This window comes from Aulonocara sp. 'chitande type north' Nkhata Bay, linkage group LG5, assembly GCF_057382095.1.
Source record: "Aulonocara sp. 'chitande type north' Nkhata Bay isolate Kocher_YH1m ecotype deep benthic linkage group LG5, A_spYH_male_GT1.1, whole genome shotgun sequence".
NCBI lineage: Eukaryota > Metazoa > Chordata > Actinopteri > Cichliformes > Cichlidae > Aulonocara > Aulonocara sp. 'chitande type north' Nkhata Bay.
Genome location: NC_141348.1, coordinates 20,751,406 through 20,773,344, shown reverse-complemented (window position 1 = coordinate 20,773,344; position 21,939 = coordinate 20,751,406). Strand labels below are relative to the sequence as shown.

The 21,939-nt window shown below is 40.8% G+C and overlaps 1 protein-coding gene across 1 annotated transcript; it reads right to left on the bottom strand.

Moving 5' to 3' along the window:
* Positions 1-1,296: 1,296 nt before the first annotated feature.
* On the bottom strand, positions 1,297-21,252 carry LOC147330444 (sortilin-like). The gene is made up of 20 exons (XM_086291967.1): positions 20,955-21,252; positions 13,523-13,585; positions 13,370-13,443; positions 13,167-13,269; positions 12,640-12,801; positions 12,419-12,492; positions 11,423-11,472; positions 10,882-11,009; positions 9,710-9,854; positions 9,465-9,620; positions 9,258-9,370; positions 8,999-9,101; positions 8,746-8,914; positions 8,460-8,644; positions 8,182-8,371; positions 6,775-6,891; positions 5,355-5,463; positions 4,281-4,393; positions 4,050-4,176; positions 1,297-3,952 (listed from the first exon to the last, which is right to left on the bottom strand). Exons 1-20 carry the CDS (start codon positions 21,189-21,191, stop codon positions 3,938-3,940), a joined length of 2,433 nt encoding a protein of 810 aa, XP_086148093.1. The 5' UTR covers positions 21,192-21,252; the 3' UTR covers positions 1,297-3,937.
* Positions 21,253-21,939: the final 687 nt, after the last annotated feature.

Below are 21,939 nucleotides of genomic sequence, written 5' to 3'. Positions count from 1 at the left end.
TGTTGAGTGTATTGAAATCTGCAAAGACGACTGGCAGCATCATCACTGCACTACACCAGCAGATGCTTGAAAGACGCTACTCACCCTGCACACATTTATTGCACTCCCCTCAGGTAGGAGGCTGTAGTGCAGGAGTGGTGAATCAAACAATTAGCTCAATACCAGGCCTCTGGAGAACTTCAAGGCATATCGAGCCATTTAGCTACTTAAATCAGCTGTGTTGGATCAAGGACACATCTAAAAACCTGTAGGACACCAGCCCTTGAGGCCTGAAGTTGGACGCCCATTCAGCCTGCACAGGTAGTCCAGCTCCATGGTGATGGCACATACATTTGTGGTCTTCTGGTAATGAACTATTCATTTGATTCAGGTGTGCTGACCCAGGGTGATATCTAAAACCTGCAGGACACCGGCCCTTGAGGCCTGGAGCTGGACAATCCTGGACTACAGGAATCATCCCGTGCTACAAGCAGTGACTAACAAGGAGTCAGCACCTGCAAAGCCATTCACTTCATGAGAATTGTCTTGTTGTTGCCTCTCCAGTGCGTCTGTTGTCGCTTTCATTTGCACCAACACAGATGAATTGGACACAGAGTGTTTTCTGCTTCCTAACTGCACAGGCTCATAGCTCTGAAGTTAAAAGGACTTTGTGTTATGCTGTGATGACTGAGCAACCCCTTAATTCTTTTTGAGCGCTGTCCTTCTTTCACCGGTAGCAGGCAGCTGGCACTCAACAAAAAGCACAGCTAAGTAAGTGTAGCTTTCATTTACCTACACATTATAAAATCCAGCATTTCTTCTTAATAAACTCCAGTGTAGATATTACCTTTTCTCCTATAGTTTTTATTTTAAATATCTGTCTGCGTGAGTAATGCTACATGTCATATCATGAAATTTGAAACTCAGTTTAGACCGCTTTGCATTAAAAACACCACTTTAACTGGTTTGTTTCTATATGGCGTTACCCATTCATAAAATATTAACTTTATGAATGAACCACTTATAAAACAGCACCTTATTTTAAGTGCTTTCAGTAACTTACAAGAACAGTTGATATGTTGATATGTCGTTGATATGTCCCCTTCAATATTACAATATATTTTGTTGTATACTGAGCAGTAAAGTAAACTGATAACAGTAAAAACTAATCTCCTCAAAAAGGAAAAAAACTGACTTTATGTTCTTTTTAGGGTGTATTTTGACACAAAAATACTATTAAAATAATTGCTGCTAAAGTACTGTAATTTTTTCTATGTACTTTGTGTTGTGTTGAAGAAAACTCCAGCACAAGAGCACAGATGTAAAAGAGAGTATTATTTCAGTCTATAAATGCAAACATTGTTATAAAAACATCTGCTCGACAGAATATTGAATCCAGAGTTACTCATCCCAGCAAACAGACAGCGGAGAAAACGAGATGGAAAGAATGTCACCCATCTTGGCCCCTGATATTTTACAAAACACACAAGGACTAGAACACACGCAACATCACACATCTGTAGACGTAGTGCAATAATAAATCATTAAATACAGGAGACAGCTGGGCTTGTTCTTACTGACAGTTAAGTAAATCAAGAAGGATCAAGCATTAAAAACCTGCTTTCATATCTGACAAAGTCCACCAAACGATCCTTGAGTTATGCCTCAGTATTAGGCCAGCTTATTGCAATAGCTTATTTGCTGGGGTGGTATTGCATCTGCTGGAGAATACAAGCATTAGCCATAAGCCCTACATGTGTGTCAAATGTTATACTTCTTCCATCGCAGATAATAAAAAAGGCAGCCAGCCAACATACCAGCTAAAACACTTGATATTACACAGACATGCGTACTGGGACACAGGTGTAGTTAATTTTATAAAGCAAGTGCTCCTTACGGTCACCAGGCACCATTAATCTTAATACACTGTTATTGTGAACAAAAAGTGAGGTTATGTTTTGTGTTGCGCTGATATCAGATGATTATAGAAATGTTTGCACTTCTTTTTAAAACCACTATCGTTATTTATTTGCTGATTATGCCTGGCTGAAATGTCAGTGAAATACAAACAAACAAACAAACAAACAGCAATGTACTGGCGCATCCTGTTAAACAAAAATATCATAGAAGTTCAAGTAAAGGGTTTGGATGAGCATAAGTTTTTATAATGCTGGCCTAACGTTTGAAAAATATCCATTAAAAGTGCTTTGGCAATAATTCAAATCTTTCATTTTCACCACACTCGCAGGAGAGTGAAAAATAATGACTGTGTTGGGCTGGGTTTCACTAGGCACTAAAAATGAAGGACTAAAATCGTTTACTCTTGTTTACTACAGTTTATATACGTAATAGATTGTTTAAATTGTGTAAGAGGTGCTGTATTGTAATCTAGTGTCTGTGGAGGCCATTTGAGTACAGTGGACTCTTTCTCGTGTTCAAGAAACCAGTTTGGGAAGATTTGAGCTTTGTAACATGACGTTATCGAGCTGGAAGCAGCCATGGGAAGAATGCACTGTGGTGTGGTCTACAAGTGTGCCAAGAAAAATATCCACCACACCATTACACCACCACCATCCCAAACTGATGATAAAAGGCAGGATGGATCCGTGGTTTCCCGTTGTTTCTGACCCTATCTGATTGTCACAACAGAAACTGAGACTCATCAGTCCAGGCAACAGCAGATTGTTGATGCCTGGTCTGCAACAATCTGCTGTTGTCTAATACCTGTGATCCTATGCAGATATACCCTCCACTTCCTGTTCTTAGCTGACAGCAGTCTGGTCTTCCGCTGCTGTAGCCCATCTGCTGTGTAGTGGGTGGTACATTCAGAGATGCTCTTCCGCATACCTTGGTTGTAACGAATGGTTATTTGAGTTACTGTTGGAATCCTGTCAGCTCAAAGCTCCTCTGACATCAACAAGAAATCTCCACCAAGAAAACTTACTAACTGCATATTTTCTCTTTTTCAGACCATTCTCTGTGAAGGAATGGTTGTGCAGGAAAATCCCAGTAGCACAGCAGCTTCTGGTTTTTAATATCCATTATTTGCACACTGAACTAGGAGAACATGTTTTAAAAGCAAGAACTACATTAACTTTGACACATTATCTGGTACCTAACAAAAGATGAAAGGTTCTCCTTGAAAAAAGCCAATTCCAATCACCAATTTGAGTCTTACAATTTCTAGTGCATTAAGCGATTCTGGCCAGTTTTTATCTTCATAGGTCCAGACAGTATGGTTGAAAGAAAAAGACTATTAAAAATAGGTACCACTGTTCACAGGAGTTAGTATCAAATACAAAACCCCAATTTCCCAAAACCTGTGACAAAATGAGGAACAAAAAATTATGTTATTGCTTCATTTTAGCGATTAGCGAAACATATAAAGTGGCCCACCATGAACACAAGGACAGGATCCTAAAGTTTTAAATGTACAGAGTACAAAAACTACTTAACTGACAGCAGATGAAAACTCTGAGCTAAAATACTGATTATTTTCTGTGTCCTGTTTCTCCCATGTTTCCCAGCTCTTAATAAAACATTCTGTGCACCCACATGTCCAAGCTGTAGCAGCTGCATGGTGCTTGTGCAGTGCAACGCGGTCTCTTCTCAGGTCATCATGAAAGGAAACATACAGAGCACAATGGAGCACATTTTCACGCTCAAAGGTCTTTACAGAATTTTCTGTGACAGAGAGAACAAAAGCTCTCCGGGGATCCCAGAGGCTTTCTTCTGTCCCCTCCCAAAATCACCAGTGCGCCTATTTGCTGGGAGTCTCAGCCGGTACAAGGAAGCAATATAGGAAGTCGCCCCGCTGCTGCTGAGTCCTCCGGCCTCCAGGGGATAGCGAGAAGTGAGAAGCAGATGTTAATCAGCATGTGGGAGCAACAGGAATGCCCAGGCATCATGAAAGACTGCTTTAGATTTAGTCTGAAGAGCCTTTGAGTGGGAAGAAATCTTATTCTAAAAGGTCCTATGGGGAGACACAAACAGTATAACAGTGTTTTTAGATAATCACAGCGTTTTAGGTAAAACTAATAAATATAAGGGGCCCTTTACACAACATCTACCTGATCCGAGTCCTCATTGTACTGTGCTTTTCCTGTCTCCATGTAGTGGGGGTCCACATCATCCACTCCTTCTATTTTGTTAGCTTCAGCATGTTCCCTCATAACAGAGTAACGGTGCACGAGAAACCTGATGAGGACAAAAGTCCATATTAGGAAGAAACCGAAGAGATGTGAGTGCATCATTTATTACTGCGGCTGCAAAGGGTGAAAAAAGAAAAGAAAGTAACCCACCGTCCTCCACAGACATATTTCTTAACCAGCCAAACACCTGCGACAGCGCTTGTCAGGAGGATCGCTATGACGACCATGACTATGAGAGCAGTATTCGTTGAACTGTTTTCAATCTGTTCAAGAGACGGGAAAAGTTTAAATATGCAACGCAGTGCACTAGGTTCCTCGGCCTACAGTTTATACGTTATTTGGGCTTCCGAAGTGTCTTTTAAAAAGTAAACAAAAACAAACTTTTTAGTAAGGAAAAGGTAAAGGATCAAAACAAAAAAGGAAAATACACACATCCGTTTTATAGATTTAAAACATTCACAAAGCATGAAACTCAATTAGATCTGTAGAACAATGATGAGCAATAATGCTCCTTAAATTCATTCAAAAAGCAAACACAAATGATTTTGCCCACTGCACCGCCTCATTTTCTGTTACACTGGCTTGACGACATCTTGCTTTGGAAATGACAACAACACTGGAGTCTGAAATCACTGAGTAAGTCATTTTACAATGCCATCATGCTGTTTGCAAAAAATGATTCTGTGACACCACAAGACTTAACTTTTTTTCCCCTGTGCTGTTTTTCCCCTTCTTTCCTTTTCAGTTAGTTAACAAGCCTGCGGTTTAATGCCATTCATTCGATAAGAGTCACCAAGAGAAAGCATGAAAAAGTGACTCTTGTAGGTCAAACTGGCAGAGGAATCACTTTAGAACGCTTACATGTACTAATAAAAGATTAGACAGACTTTTGGGGGAAGTGGTAAAGTTTATGGCTGTTACGTCTCATCAAAAAATGTTCTGCTCTTCATCAGTCTGTATCTCCATTTACCTCTAAACTCTAAATATGTGTGTTTCAATAGTGAAGAGAAACATCAATTTACACTTTCTGTTAACAGATGTTAAAATTTTCACATTTTTACTACATTTGATCAAAAGCTCGACTCAAGCTGCTACGTGATTAGCCATTTCACACCTCCAGTGCTGACCATGCAGAAGATCAGACCCTTCCTTAACTTTCATTTTGTCCCAATAAGTCTATATACTAACGTGCACAGCCTGTATTTCAGAATAAGCAGAACTCACTAGGGAATAAGGAATAAGAGCGTTGCTGGTGCACATCTTCCTCAAGTCCGTCTCCTTCCTAACTGGTTGGAAACCTCCCTCGCACTGGCTGCTGGGAATCTTCCGGTAGCTTGAAAAGGAGGGACAGATATATGTAAGGCGAGACAAAATTCAAAGAAAAGGACATCAGTTACAGCAGAACAACTCAAAATATTATTCCTGACAACAGTGGAGGGAGATTAACAAACACAAAAAAAGTGGGAAAAAGAATGGCCATTTAGAAAATCCTGTCTTGAAGCATGGACACCAACAGTTCCTGAAGTGTCTGTTTGTAAATGGACCTGCTTTTGCACAAGAACTTTGTTACAATTCTGGAAGAACGAGGTCTGGATTTTTTTTCCCAGCTGTCCTTTCTGACACATTAATAAAAAAACTTCAAAGTGCAAATGACACCTAGTGACGATATCTGAACACAGAAATGAAGAAAATTGCGTTTTCATTCAGTTTTCATGCTGCTTTAAGATATTAGATAGATAGATTGTCCTGTCTAAAAGAACAAAACTAATAACTCAGAAAATAATTTAGTTAAATATGTGTTTTCAACAACTCAAATCATCAAATTTTTAGAATATTTTCTGCTTCTCCATCTAAGATTTGCAGGCCCATTGACCCACTTTCATGCCATTTTTCTAGCAGACTGAAATCAGAGACAGTTGGCTATTCTAAAAACTGATGTTTTATGATGTTTTTATTACAACAAGTGTGTTGTACAGCTCTCTCCATGCCTTTTCATCTGATATATCACTTGATATGGTTTCCTGACATTTTTCTCACCAGTTAAGCTTTGACTTTTATTTTAATTTTAAATGTTAAATTATTTAAATTAAATAAGCTCAAGCTCTTATTTCTATCTAGGCTCACAAAAAACATGATATCTTGAAAAGTGGATGCTAGACTGCTCACAGACAGACAGACAGACAAGCAGAACAAAGGGAGTATATAATCGAGAGTGTGTGTTTTTGATTAGTAAATATGGTATATAATTATATTCCTCCCCATTGCTAAAGTAAAACACAATACTTTTTAACGTTAAATTCATAATCACAGAAATGAAGAAAATGCTATTTTCTTTTAACTTTCATGCTGGATTGAGCAAAGATCACAAGCTGTACCACAAAAACAAAAATATCAGTACATAGCCTAACCCCCCCAAAAATGATCTGATTGCCTTGGACGTTGCATTTCACACATGCCAGGTGAGTCCAAGAAGAGTTCAGGGGTGTTGTGGATGTGTAAAAATGGTTTGTGCATCTCAGGCACAGGGATAGTATGTATAATATGCAAAATGTGTATTATAATTATAATGCATAATGTATCTTGGTTAGTAAGAGGTTTTGGTTTTTTTTGGGGGGGGGGGGGTAAAAATGTCAAATATCCTCACCCACTGGTCTGCAGCTGTTCAGTGGTCCCATTTAAACAGAACTCCAAAGGACGGTCCTTCAACTCTTCCTGCTCCACACACTCTGAGCTGTTCTCTGGTCGGTAATACCCAAAATCACTGCAACACAAAGCTGTGTCATTTCTACACTAATGCACTGTTGAATGCAAAAAGCTGAAGATTCATTGAACTGTCAAATATGCAAATAAGATAAGATAGATCAAATTTAGACTATATGGACAAAAATATTGGGCCACACTTGTTTATCACTGTATTCCAGTATTTTATTCAGTCCCACTGGTGTAGAAAAGCAAACACCTAGCCATGCAGTCTACATTTACACATTTGTGGAAGAGTGATCTCACTGTATTTGAGAGTGGTACTGTAATAGTCAGTTCATAAAATTTCTTCCCTTCTAGACATTCCACGATCACATGTAAGTGATATTATTGCAAAGTGGAAGCAATTAGGAACCACAGCAAGTCACAGGTACAGTTACAGACTGGATGTTGAGGTGTAAAAGTCACCAGTATTCTACTGACTAAATAACTGCACAGGTCCAAACCTCTTCTGTCATTAACATCAGCACAAAAGCTGTGCGCTGGGAGCTTCATGGCAGCTGATCAGCAGCTACATGCAAGCTTTACATCCCCAGGAGCAATCCAAAGCATTGGATGGAGCACGTTGTCACTGGACTCTGGATCAGTAGAAACATGTTCAGTGAAGATAAATCTAAATGCTTCAGCTTACCAAGATATTTTTGAAAATTCTCTCCTTACAGCTTTGTGGGAACAGTTATGGAAAACCCCCTTCTTTCCAGGATGACTGCGCGCCTGTGCACAAAGCAAGGTTCATAAAGACATGGCTGGATGAGTTTGGTGTGGAAGAATTTGACTGGTCCAGACAGAGCCCTGACCTCAAACCCATTGAACACCACCTTTGGGTTGAACTAGAAAAGAGATTAAAAGCCAGGTCCTCTTTACCAACATCTGAGCTTATAAATGCCATTCTGGATGAATGGGCAAAAATTCCCACACACATTCCAAAAATGCTGTAGAAAGCCTTCCCAGAAGAGTGGAAGCTGTTATAGCTATAGTCCAACTTCATATTAATGCCTTTGGAATTAGAAATGGATGTCATAAAGGTTCCTGTGGGTTTGATGTGTACGTGTTCCAATACTTTTGTCCACATAGTGTATTTTGAACTAGTAGAGAGACTGAATAGCAGAATAAATAATGTGTTGAAGGAAAAAGTCATGCATAAAGAGCATTTCTACAAATATAATGTATACCCCACAATCTTCTTATGTAAAAATCAAAATCCAGTTTCAAGAATACCATAATAAAGTCACAAGTTCATCTATTACACCAATCACTTGCACAAAAGGAGATGAAGTGAACAAGGAGATACCAGTGATAATCATCCAGTGTACATGGACAGGGGGACAGCCTCTTGGTGACTGCATAGTCCCTCCCGTTCCAGCAAACAGAGCCTTTCCTCAGGCGTAAGAAGGTCTCTTTATAGCCCAGCAAACAGCCATCATTAGAACCAGTGGTGTCTGAAGAGTGAGCCAGCCACTGCACGTAGTCTCCTTCTGTGCCTGCAAAAGCAAACACGCACATTATCATAGTGAAAACACACTTGCTGTAATGCTGCACAAACATCGCCATCCTCTGTGCCTTACTCACAGTCTCTGGTGAGGAGCTTCCTGAAGTCTATAGTGATCACCACCCATTTACTGAAGTCCTTCCTGTAGCCCCACAGGCTGACGTTCATGGAGCGAGAGCCAGGCTCACTGTCCATGCCACTGAAGTGAAGTGGGTCATTGGTGAAGTTATATGTATGCCAGCACTGTCCTTCATCTGTGGAAAACCTGACGGGTGGTTAAAAAAAACATTAGCTGCAAAAGTGACGCACACAAACACTTACATATATGTCACAAAATGCTAGACAGTGTTTAACAGTTGTTCGCACTTTATCTGGCTGACAGGTAAGTTAGTGTGCTCCACAGCCACCAGCAGGCCTCCTGAGTCCAGTATAGCATAATGATGGGGTCCCTTGAGGGCCAACATCCATGAGTAGCCCCCATCATCAGACACATACACATCAGGGAAAAGAACTGAATCTGCATCTTCAACACTGCCTGGAGAAAAGGGAGGGAGACTATCAAGAAACATTCAGTAAAACTGATTGCACTGAAAGAATTTGGTGGCTTGGTTTGTCTTACCGTGGGCCAGAATGAGGCCCACTGCACTGGGCTGTGAGAGAGGAAGCATGGGGACGTTCATCTTCATGGTGGTGCTGTAGGAGGCGTGGATGTGTAGCCTGCACTGTAAAGACACAGTGATGAAAACAATGTTTACACACTGGCTCGTACTGAGAAATTAAATCCGTTTGAAAGAGTTCATTTTGGGGCATTACAAGAGGTCACATGCGACCACATCCTAATAAAAATATACTCCAATACTTGTGTCTGTGTGTCTCACTCTGTTAGGTCTGTTGGTAGAGGTGTCAGTGTTACAGTGGCTGTTCTCTGGTCTGCGCAGCCTCTGCCACTTTGCTCCTTGGTCATAGGTGATTACAGTCTCCACTGTGCCATCTGCAAAACAAACATGATGGATTCAAAATTCACTTAAATTCCTAGCAGAAGATAATTTTCACATTTTCTACATTTAACTAGTGTGTTAACTGACCGTCTGCGAGCACACTGGTCATGTAGACGCCCCTGAGTGAATGGATGACAGTGAAGTCAGTGTCACTTCCTGTGGTTGTGTAGAGGTGGCGCTCCAGAGACTTGGAGAACACAGTTCCTCTGTCATCTGACACATAGATGGTTCCAACACCAGAGTCTGCCCCGCACAGAACACACGTCTGGATTATACACTTGGATATGTTAACTGATAGCAGAAGAGAAATCATCATCAGCACCAGTTCTTACCACCGGGGTCATCCACGTGCATGAAGATCACGTCCTGATTGGCTGCCAGGATGGAATAAAACTGCTCGTGGGTGACTGTAGGAAGCTGAGCCATGTTCCACGTCTCGCCGCCATCTACTGAGACGTGGATCATACGCTCTGTACTCTGTCACACACACATTCACAGACACAATTACTGCACAGAAGGTGTATTTATGCTACTTTTAGTGGGAATCATTACACCAAAATCCAGGCACCTGTATGACACTGTTGGTTATACAGTATATGCTCATCGCCTACACCCCGTATTATTAAAGACACCCAGTCTGTCTCTTTTATTTGCCTTTACACCAGACATTAAAACATTAAATTCTACATGAAATATGTGAGTTCAAGGAGTGTGAGTAAATTCCTCTGCATGCATGGCTTATACTGTATTCCCAGTCAAGCAAAGCATCGTTGGAAATACGTTTATAAAACTGTGCTTTTATCTTGAAAGCTAAGCCAGGAGGAAGATGTAGACGGCCTTTCAACTTTGTGTGAGCAGATCATCATCTTAAGAATGTGGGCCAGGCCAACTCCAGATACAGTCACACTAAACAAACTGCATTCCAGTCACAATCCAAGCATTTACACTACAAGCATGCGATTTTGAGTAGAGACAAGCTATAAATAATATTTATAAGACAACTAATAATAATATATAGCAAGTAAAATCAAATATTTTAATATCCATGCAGGAAAAAGATCGTTTTAAAAGACAATAAAGTCATAATGTAAAGTGCATTATAAATAAAGATGCTATGCTATGCTATAAAATTAAAGAGCAGATGACTCTTTGCCAGACAGATGTATTGTATAACAAATAGTTATTGCATGAGGTATGAAAGATTTCCTGTATCTGTGTTTAGTTACCCAGATAGGATATCCAGATACAGACTGAACATTAATGCCAGATGTCACAAACTATTTGAACGCTTTAAGTGAGAAGATGTATTTTTGTTTTGCAAACTGAGTAAAGAAAGCATAGAAAGAAGAAGAAGAAGAAGAAGAAAATGGGTGTACAAATAAACAACTACACCCAATGCCACTAAATACACAGACTGCAAAAATGCAATGTCTGTTCACAAAACAAACACACTCAGCTCTTAAAGAATAAAGGTACAAAGGTGCGCGCACACACACAGACGTACCGTGCCAGTCATGATGGAGGCGAAAACAAATCTTCCTCCAAGTACAAATGAGTAAACTCTCGTTGCAATGGTGTGGAAACTTTTACCGTAGTCGAATGTCTTTCGTAGATGTAACATGCCTTTGTCATCTGACAGAAAAGAAAAGGTGAAGTTAGTGAAGTTAGTTATCATTGAACGTGTTAATATAGCGCTTTACCCACATAAAGTGGGGATACATATCTCTGCTGCTTTAATAAGTCTGTTAAAGGAATGGATTGAGTTGCACATAGATGGAATTTCTTGATTGGAAATAAATCATGAAATAAATACTGAAATACGAGAAACTTTTTATACTGTGTGGATCTATTCGTGTGTAAGAATCCATTTGGTTTAGACTGCCAAGTTGAAAGTAACTCATGACTGTCAACAACAAGGCACAACTTTTAAGGAACGATAAACCTGGGTCCGCGTTCGGATACGACACATTCAGGTGGTGTGGATTCATAAAAGGAGTGCATGTCTGAAAGGGCTTCTGTGGAGGGATGGTGTTATCTTCACTTACTGCATGATCCGTTGTTGTTTGTGGTAAAGTAGATGCTATTCTTTGGACCCCTGTGTGTGAGAAAAACAAACCATAATCGGGTAGAATCAGACGGCGGAGGGAAAGATCTAATTGCGCTAACATTGTTTAACATCTGTAAATCAAATGTAGATCCACTTTTGGAACTTATATAAATTGCAGATTATGGTTATGGTTTTAAAGTGCTGGTGTGAGCAAGGCAGACATCAACCCTGGTTACCTTGGTTACCCCCCCCCCCCCCCCCCCCCCCCCCACACACACACACAGAGACCCCCCACAAGTTCTGTCGGGTTTTGTTCGCTGCCAAACAAGATGAAGGTTTTCACACTGCACAGATTCTGGTTCAAGGACTGCGGGCTGAATAAGAATGCCACTGCTGACTCATGATTCAGTCTGACAGCAACCTCAGCTCCCTGGCTCTGCAGTCAATTTAGGTTGAGGCCTAAATGACAGCTGTGGTCGCACAGAGCTATCACAGTCTTCCCACAATGCAGCGCTAACAACCGCAGGCTGACACCGCAACCTCATGTGAACTCTGGTGTTCAAATAAAACCAGAGTCAGGATGGGGGATACAGACTGTGGTGAGGAAAGCAGCTGGAAAAACAACAATGGACAAAGAACACACACACTCCTATTTTTACCAAAAGCAAAGACGTACATGTTGACTGTTTGTAAACCCACACGGACAAATGTGCCTGTCAGTGATGGAAACTTGTGTTTTATGAGAAACATTTATTTTATGTGTAAGCACCAGTGGCCTTTAACCTGGGCCCGAAATTCACTCTTGGCTCAGAAACAGAGAGCAGGAATCCTGTCTAAAGGAAGCGCGCACTGCTTTATGTTTATTAAAGTTGAGGGAAAGTCTCTAAGAAAAAAAAAGGCCAAAGGTAAGGTTCACACCCCTCACCTGTCCTGATTGTCTCCCCTGTCCTTAATTATACTTTAACATCAATCTGATGGGGAGGACAGTTCTTACCATCTGACCAAACACACACTGTCGTGGATCTTCCTCCAGGTGGCACCAAAGTCCTCAGACAACCACAGGTCCATCTTAAAAGAAAAAAGCTTTGTCAGTAAAAAGGGAGTACATGTTTATTTTTAGTATTTACCCATTCCTAATTGAGAAATTAGGAAATGGTTCACTTCAGGAGAAAAGAGGTTTTCTTTTATTGAAACTCCAAATCCCTGACTATATACCATGATACTGAGTGTCAGAAGTTTGTTGCAGTCCCCGGGGTTGTACAGGATCTGAATGAGGGGCTCAAATGGCAGGTCGGTGGAAACAAAGGTCAGTGCAAAGTCCTGCGAGCGAAACAGCCGAAAACCCCCGACGTCGGACACATCACCGCTCAGGATCACCTGATGCCAAACAAAAGAGCCAGAGTTAAATCAATCGGTCACGTAGCTGATGAGAGAGAAAACACATTTAAATCAAACCAAAGCACTGAACATTATTCAGGTGGGGATTCGTTGCTTTTCTTCATTTTATGTCAGTGGATTATCAGATCAAATAAACATTTTGGAGATGCCACCTGTGAATCAGAGGATTACAACTGACATTTATTTACTGTTTTCTTTAGATGTAAACAACAGAAGAACTGAGGAAATTGTGCTGTTTTACTGAAAACACAAGTAGATGAGAAATGATCCACAACTGCAAAAACCTTTGAGGATACTTCATCGTATTGCACTGCATGTACTGACTCTTTTAAAGAATCACTCACCTTCCCTGAGTGGTCTGGACTGATAGCGATGCCGAACTCTGTCTGGATGAAGGTGTGGTTAATCAGATGAGTCACGTCTTTGAACGTCTTCCCATAGTCTTCACTGACACACAGACAAGGTTGCAGTTAGACCCTCAGACCACTGTAATTAGTAAAAGTTTAATAAAGCCACTAAACCAAACCAGCAGCGAGGCACTTCTCACCTCCTGTAAAGGTTAGACTGGCCGAAGCGGATCATGAACAAAGGCACCTGAAAGGTTGTCAACACCAGCAGCACCTGGGGTGAGAGATGAATGGAGTTACACAGAAATCAAGCATCATCTTGGAGTTATATATTGTCATACACATGAACTCACCCCTGATCCATTGCCCACCCAGGCTAAAGACAGTGAACCCAATGTCTGCACCTTGAACGTGAACTGAAAGGGAGGGAAAAAAAGAAGACATTTTAGTGAAAATACAGAAAACACTGCTGTTTACTAAAAACTAGACACATGAACGGAGAGGACAGCTTGAATTTTCCATACTGTCCAAAGCAGCTCGGTCATTTGGATGCACTCTGCCTGTGTGACCTACATTCCTGTGTAAATCACAAAGACGAAGCCAGAGAACAACACACTTTGCTAATGTCTCGAACGCAGCAAGAACACTCTCTCAAACACATGACAGACATTAAGGCTGAATGTAGCCAATTTTTCCGGTGTTTACCTTAACAGTCACTTACTAATACATTCCTCAAGCCCCGAAAGACTCAAAGTTCAAAATAAAAGGAACAGGTGTGACATAATATTAGAGGCACGGAGGGAGCAGAACTACTATTTCCCAACTCTGACAGAAAAACAACATTCCTCTTCATTCATCCCGACTGAAGCTCAAGTGTTTGGTCTCTAGCCACAGCCCACAATGTTTGGAGTCTGAGGGAGCAGGTTACTCCCCTCCTCTCTTTAGCTGGAGGGACAAAGATGTTTTCAAGGTGAGTACAGCCCAAAAGCGTCTGTGTCCATAAAGCCACAGAAGATGGTCACGCCTGCCGTATGCCTCCTGCATCCATCTGTTCCTATTTTGATCGTATAACTATTTTACAACCCCGTTTGCAATCCTCTTTTCATCCTATTGGTCAGTTTTTTTAAAAAGTCATATGTGCTGTCCTCCCCAAAACTCACTCTCTAGCTTGAACCTACAGGTTAAATGTCAAGACTTTAAAGATTTTTACGAGATATAAGAAAGCAAAACTATTAGCATATGCTCCACTAGACATGTTTTAATGAGACTACACAGCTACAAGTATTAGCATTCTAAGTATATCGTTAGTTTTTTTAATCACCTTAACACAATTTATGATACTATTAGATAATGCGAATAAGGATTAAATAAGCAGATATGAATATAAATATGTACATATAGAGTACACACACATACTTAAATTTTCCCAGACAACCAAGGCAAAGTTTTCAGAGGACTCTATGAAAAGTACTCCTCCCACTTCCCAGTCTTCGTTATAGTGTTGCTTCAGTTTATTGAGGTTTGAACTGATGCACAGCTCTCTTAAGGACTTTGACTGGACCATTGCAACACCTTGATTCTTTTCTTTTTCAGCCATTTGGTTGTACATTCGCCCCTGTGCCTTGGATAATTGTCCTGTTGCATGACCCAGTTTTGGCCAAGCTGTTGGACAGATGGCCTCACGTTTCACTCTAGAATACTCTGGTATAAAGAGTAGTTCATGGATCATAACATGGAGAGTCTAAATTTACTTGGAAGTCCACTCTTGTGAAGACTGTGGGGTTGCTTTAATACACCCTTGCATGCTCCAGACCAATAAGCTGCAAAAACTTGTGTTTTTAATCAAAGTGTTCACACTTGCTGATGATCATCTAATCAAGGGCATTGGATTAGCAGCAGCTGGCTACTGCTACTTACCCTCTTAATTCCTGTGGAAGCAGTAAGGTTGGACTTATCACTGCACTGAGTCATGTTAAAAACTACTGAAGAGGCTACAGGAGCTTATAGCAAAGTAATGCTTTGAGATAAATGCTTGTGAACATGCTAAAAATGCCAGCAATGCCACTAATAACAAGCAGAGTTTTCAAACCATGCAAATACAAGAAGAGCTGAGGCTGATGGGAATGTCATTAGCTGTGCTGGTATCTTGCTCAAAATCAACATAATTGTAGAAACTGAAATGCGGGATGACTACCAATGCTAAAATCAACAAAGTTAATATAATTCATCCTGAGGAGGACATAAATGACTGTACAATCACAGCAGAGCATGAGAATATAAGGTAAGCAGAGGAGTCATATCATAAAATGTAAAATATTATGATCATTTCAAACTAAACAATATGAAATTTAAGTCATGTCTTGTCCTAATACTAAGTCTTTGCAAATGTTTCTGCCAGTTGCTATCACACCTGTGTTAAATTTAAACCAGTGGGACACTTTCCACATCGGTTTCTCTGAAACTCTATATGGACTAAAGCTGACTTGCCCAGCTGCAGTACACACACCTAAACGATCAAAAACTGCATTTATATCATAGGTTGTCTTTTTTTGTTTTTTACCTAGTATTTAACCAGGAAGTGAAAACTCCTCAGATTTATAATCTCCTCTATAAGATTATCACGGGCCAAGATAGACATCTAAATGTAGGAATTAACATCATGTATGTAAAAATGAAGATATGCCTGAACCAGTTGAACATGGCCTCACATACCAGACATGACCTCATGCTGTGTCTCATGTTGGATTTAAGGGTCCAGAGCTGCTCTGTAAAGGCTTCTCTAACCTCCCGAATCTGGCATTTAGTTCAGTAACAACAAAACTTCTGGAGTGTACATCACAAATAGACACATACAAACATCTATACAAGCAGACTCAATAACACACAGTCTGTGGGTGGGAGCACAGTAAAGTCCTCTCACAGAAAAGGCAACACAATAAGCTCCTTATTCTCTCTGCTTCAGCAATGTTTACACGCATAAAACTTCAGAAGGAGGTCAAATGCTGAGGCTCTGATCTCACACATGAAGCAGCGTTGCAAGCCTCTGCTGTTCGACTACGATTTGAGTTCCAAGCTGTTTGCTAGATTCTTATTCTCCAGGAATACCAGAAAAGAAGAAAAAATTAATGCTAATTAATTTTTAACTAATACATTTACAAAGTGATTAAAAAAAAATCATGATTATTGCCCATTTTAAGTCTATGAGCGAAATTTTAATCTCTCAAATAATTAGCTGCTTGGGCAGCACATCAAAATCTTTTTGTTTGGTCTTTTTCATGTTTTTCTTTCCAGGCTAGCAGCATGGCTCGTCAGATGGCAATGCCAATCTGTCATCAAAGTCAAAGTCAAAGTCAACTTTATTTGTCGATTCTTCCACATGTACAGGACATACGGAGAATAGAAATTGCGTTACTCTTCAATCCCTAGATAAATAGCAAATGAACATTTAAATATATTTAAATATAAAAGTGATTAAAAAATGCAAGTAAAATAATTAAAAAGTAAAAATTTAAATAAATACAATTTTACATATAACAAGAAAGCTATATAATATACAATATAATGGGTAAGTGACATTGAGTGTAAACCAGGCAGAGTAGTGCAAATAGGCAAATAGTGCAAATGGAGATTTAGTAATGTACAGTAAGAGAAAGTGTAACAACAAAGTCTTATGAGGTAATGGCAGTCCAATGCTCCACAAAGTGACTGGTAACTGGTGCAGGCCAGTGAGTGAGTCAGAGAGTGTGTGTGTTTGTGTGTGTGTGACAGAGTTCAGTGAGACCGTGGAGGAGAGAGGGGAGAGGGGGCAGAATCGGGAGGGAGTTAAGCTTCCTGACAGCCTGATGGATGAAGCTGTCCTTCAGCCTGCTGGTCCTGGCCTGGAGACTCCGCAGTCTCCTCCCCGACGGCAGCAGCTTGAAGAAGCTTTGCATTGGGTGTGTGGGATCAGCCGCTATGCAAAGGGCTTTTTTAGTGAGACGGGTGCTGTAAATGTCCTGGAGGGAGGGGAGAGAGACACCAATGATCCTCTCTGCAGCTCTCACTATGCGTTGGAGGGTTCTATGACAGGACGCATTGCAGGCTCCAAACCACACAGTGATGCAGCTCGACAGGATGCTCTCGATGGTGCCCCTGTAGAAAGTGTACATGATGGGGGCTGGAGCTCCTGCTCTTCTTAGTTTGCGGAGAAAGAAGAGACGCTGCTGTGATTTCTTGGCCAGTGCTGTGGTGTTGTACGTCCAGGAGAGATCCTCTGTGATGTGCACACCCAAGAACTTGGTGTTGCTCACTCTCTCCACAGACGCTCCGTCAATGGTCAGAGGAGCATGTTGGGTGTGCATTCTCCTGAAGTCCACAACAATCTCCTTCGTCTTCTCCACATTCAGAGAGAGATTGTTGTCAGCACACCACGTGGCCAGGCGTCTCACCTCACTTCTGTAGTCGGTGTCATCCCTGTTGCTAATGAGACCCACCACCGTTGTGTCGTCCGCAAACTTGATGAAGAGGTTGGAGCTGTATGATGGAGTGCAGTCATGGGTCAGCAGAGTGAAGAGGAGGGGGCTCAGCACACATCCCTGCGGGGCCCCCGTGTTTAAAATGATGGTGCTGGATGTATTACTGCCAACCCGTACTGCTTGAGGTCTTCCGGTGAGGAAATCCAACAGCCAGTTGCACAGTGAGGTGTTGAGCCCCAGCTGGACCAGTTTCTGAATGAGCTGTTGGGGGATTATGGTGTTGAATGCTGAACTGAAATCTATGAACAGCATTCGAACATATGAGTCATTTTTGTCCAGGTGTGTGAGTGCCGAGTGGAGTGCAGTGGAGATGGCATCATCGGTTGAGCGGTTGGGCCGATAGGCAAACTGGAAGGGATCCAGGGAGGGGGGCAGGACAGTCTTGATGTGTTGCATGACTAGTCGTTCGAAGCACTTCATCAGGATGGGAGTAAGTGCAACAGGACGGTAGTCATTAAAGCAGGAGGGAGATGACTTTTTTGGAACCGGAATGATTGGCTCATCTGTTGGCTCCAACACTAAATGTTAGCATGCTAAAAAAAAAATGGAAGACCTATCATATCATATTTGATACTTGAGTTTTTGAGACTTCTGCATCACCAGTCTTTGTTTTCCTCACCAAAAAACCTAAACTGCAGAATTATAAAAAAAAAAAAAAAAAAATGCTGGATGTGGCAAATAAAATGCAAACTGAAGTTCATATAGTCAAATTAATGGGGGTTTTTTCTGTCAAAAGCTTCAAAGAGTCTTTTGTTTTTTCAAAAGAAATTAAAATTTTCTGGCAATTATTTCATCATTTGGGCTTTAAATGGATACGGCAGCCTGATCTATGAAATAGATAGCAGTGGACTAGACTGTTAGATCTTCTGATAATTTATGTATCCATAATAAACTGAATAATGAAAAACTAATCAACTGCCCAAATCCAGCTAAACCTTCACATTTTTGCTGGTAGAAACAAAGGAAGTAAAAACTATAAGATATTGACATATCTGTCTTTAAATAAGGGCTTACTGTATATAGTATATACATAAAGTAGCATCAGTTTCATTGTTACATTAACAACGTAGTTCACTGAATAACGGATTAATGTGAAGACACAGCTGGACTCTGCCACATGTGCTGCAGGCTGTGCAGAGAGGATGGTAAACACGGGAATCAAGCATCTTTGCCTGCACCACCCTCTGTAAGGAAAGTTTTCATATCAATACATATCTGCTATGTTAAATACATATTCAGCATGTTTGATTGATGCTATTAGATGCAGCAGGCTAATTTTTCCACTGAAGTAGTGCAAGTTGATCATGGGTTCTACCAGTGCCTCCTTCATTTATACTTTGTCGTTCTTGTATGTTCCCTGTGTATCAACAAGGCCAGATTTCTTTCTGACACACACCATGTGGTACACCAGCTCTGCTGCTTTCCTTGGTGCTCCAGCAGCTGGCTGCACCCCAGCTACCCTGAGGACAGAGCACTTTTTTCCTGTTTGTTTTGTTCTTTTTGGCCTGAGGGAACGGGAGACAGGATAGAGTCTGAAGAAGGGGGGGAAAAAGAAAAGAAAAACAAAACAAGCTAGTTTGTTAACCTGAGTCAGCTAAATGAACCTCGCACAAACGGGGAAAATACGTTAAGGCTTGGGCTGGCTGACAGAACACATCCTGTGTAGTCTACCAGGTCTACAAAAACCACAAAAAGGAGCACAGAGAGAAGGAGGTCAGCTGTGTCTGATCTGATAATTTACACAGCCATCTGGAAAATAAGGAGCGCATAATACAGATCTAAATCCTTTTTCCCCTCCTGATCTAGCATGCAGCTCTGATAACTCAGACATCAGCCCACAGTGGAGATCAGATGAAGTTTAGCAGAAGAACGTGGGGAATGTTTGTCAGGGAGAAAGGCCCGGAGGAGAAGGGAGGAGCCTGCTCTCTGAAAACACACTGAATTTTTTTCACGGTCGATAGAAGACCAGGTGTTTCATTCAGTGAAATGATGTAACACCACCTATTACCTTCACACACACCAAAGTGGTGTATCCATGATTTCAGAGGACAATACACTGGTTTACAATCTACCCCTAACTTTAAAACATGTGGCTGACATTATGGATGTGTTTTTGTCCCCATAAGGAAGATAAGTCCCCGCAATGTATAAAGAGATTCAAGACCCCCACAGCATTAGTAATACATGCACAACTAAGACACACACACACAACATGAAAATGATCCTGTGGAGCTTTGTTGTAACTTCTTATGAGTTTGTTGTTATTGTGCTTCTGGTTGGATGCTCAGTTGTTGTTTGTCTGAGAATAAAAAAAAGAAGAAAAAAACTGTACTTCATGCCTACCACCATTCCACTATCTCATGGCGATTCCAAAGAGGTAGTAAAGGTATGCTATCAGCCGGCTCTTCCAAGATCCCTCCAGACACGAGGAACACAGTCAAATGCGTATGACTGTATGCTGTTACATTCTCCATTCACCCAGCACCATTAGTCCATCAGAGCATGAAAACACAGAGTCAGCAAGCACCACACATGTGGAGCGCTGACCTACATTAATCCAGATCAATTAAAAAAGGTTGCAACAGAAAGAACTAGAAAAATAGGAGAACTGGCTGAAACTGGCAGATTACTTAACTAAACCACTTTCACCTTCTCCACGTTTTCTTTGTTTGTTTATTGACTAGTTACAAATAAATATCATACACAATATCAAATATTTTGATATTCAGTAAGTCTTTGGAATCTTTTTAAGGACTGATTGTCCCGTGTGCCAGTAAAAAGTACATCTTAAAGTTTTATACAGGTGCTCGAAGCAAACAAACTGGAGATCCCTGTAAAAACATTTATAAATCAAATAATAATTGATTAAACAATATCAGATTTACTAATAACAGAAAAATTTAATAGTCCTCTATTTTTATTTGTTTTTCTATTAAATAAATCTTTGACATAATCGTATTAGTCTTTTTTTTTTCTTTTTATCCCAAACTGTCCTGAACTCACATACTCAACATTAATTAATGAGCATTTAAGTTAGTTAAACGTATTGAGTTAATTTTATTTGATTGAATGACTATCAAAATTTCTTTCCATCGGTTGATCGACTAATCTACAAACCCCTTCAGTAATTAGAAGCAGTTTAATATGCAAGATTCACATCTTTCCTTGTGTGCATCTGTTAGGAAAATGTTTGGAAATGTTACGAGCAACTCCATCATATGAGGAATAAGCTCACGTGTAATCCTGTCACTGTGGGTGTGAAGTCACTTACAGTGCTGGTGTCGTTCAGCAGGGCTGACTCTACTCCGGGCAAAGCTGTACATGTCTGTTCATTCAGTCCTGCGCTGCGCTTCGGCAGCTCCTTCCTCTCTGGAATAAGTCGCTCCTCATCACCACCCAATTCCCCCTGCAGCCTCCTCAAATGTGAAAACTTTCCCCCTTCGTACTGATGTTTGCCCAGCGCAGACGAAAACAGCCCGAGCGCCAAAATGCAAGATGCGGAGATCATTATGAACCCAGCGGTGTCCAACTCGAGACTCCTGCGAGAAACTTCACTGTCCCACCACCAGTTGCCCCCCTCATCACCCAAAGCATCTTCCACAGCGGCCCATCCACCGCGGCACCGGATTGGTCGGGACCAGAATAACCTGTGATATAATTGGACGACGTCGATCTTTCTCGACTGAGTGTCACACCTTTTCTGGGGTTGAACTGCCCCCTGGTGGAAGGACCGCGCAAAACTTACTAGCGCTTTTGAGTGTTGTTGAATTATTTTCTCTGAATTTGTTTGGGATTCCAAGAAGCAAATAGAAAAGTAGAACAAATAATCTACAGCACGGCTTCCTTCTCTCTCCCTCTCGCTCTTTTTTTTTTTGCACAGCAGCGGTAGTTTCACTTTTTATTGTGAAACAGCTAGTGAAGGTTCTTACATACAGATCCCTCAAAATAAAACTTAAGTTTTTTAATACAAAAAATATATTTTAAATTTGTTTGGTTTCTTTTTTGTATTAGTTGACAAAAAAAATGCATCAACAGTTGAGGAATTACAGCCATTTTATACTTAGACCCTGTTTCTGAGGTTTAAAATTAATTAGCCAAACTAAGATAATTACAATATACAAGGATTGTTTTCAGTGTTTTGAATGAAATCTTTTGCAGTCAGTGACTGTGTAAAGCACAGGTGTCGAACTCCAGGCCTCGAGGGCCAGTGTCCGGCAGGTCTTAGATGTGTCCTTGATCCAACTCAGCTGATTTAA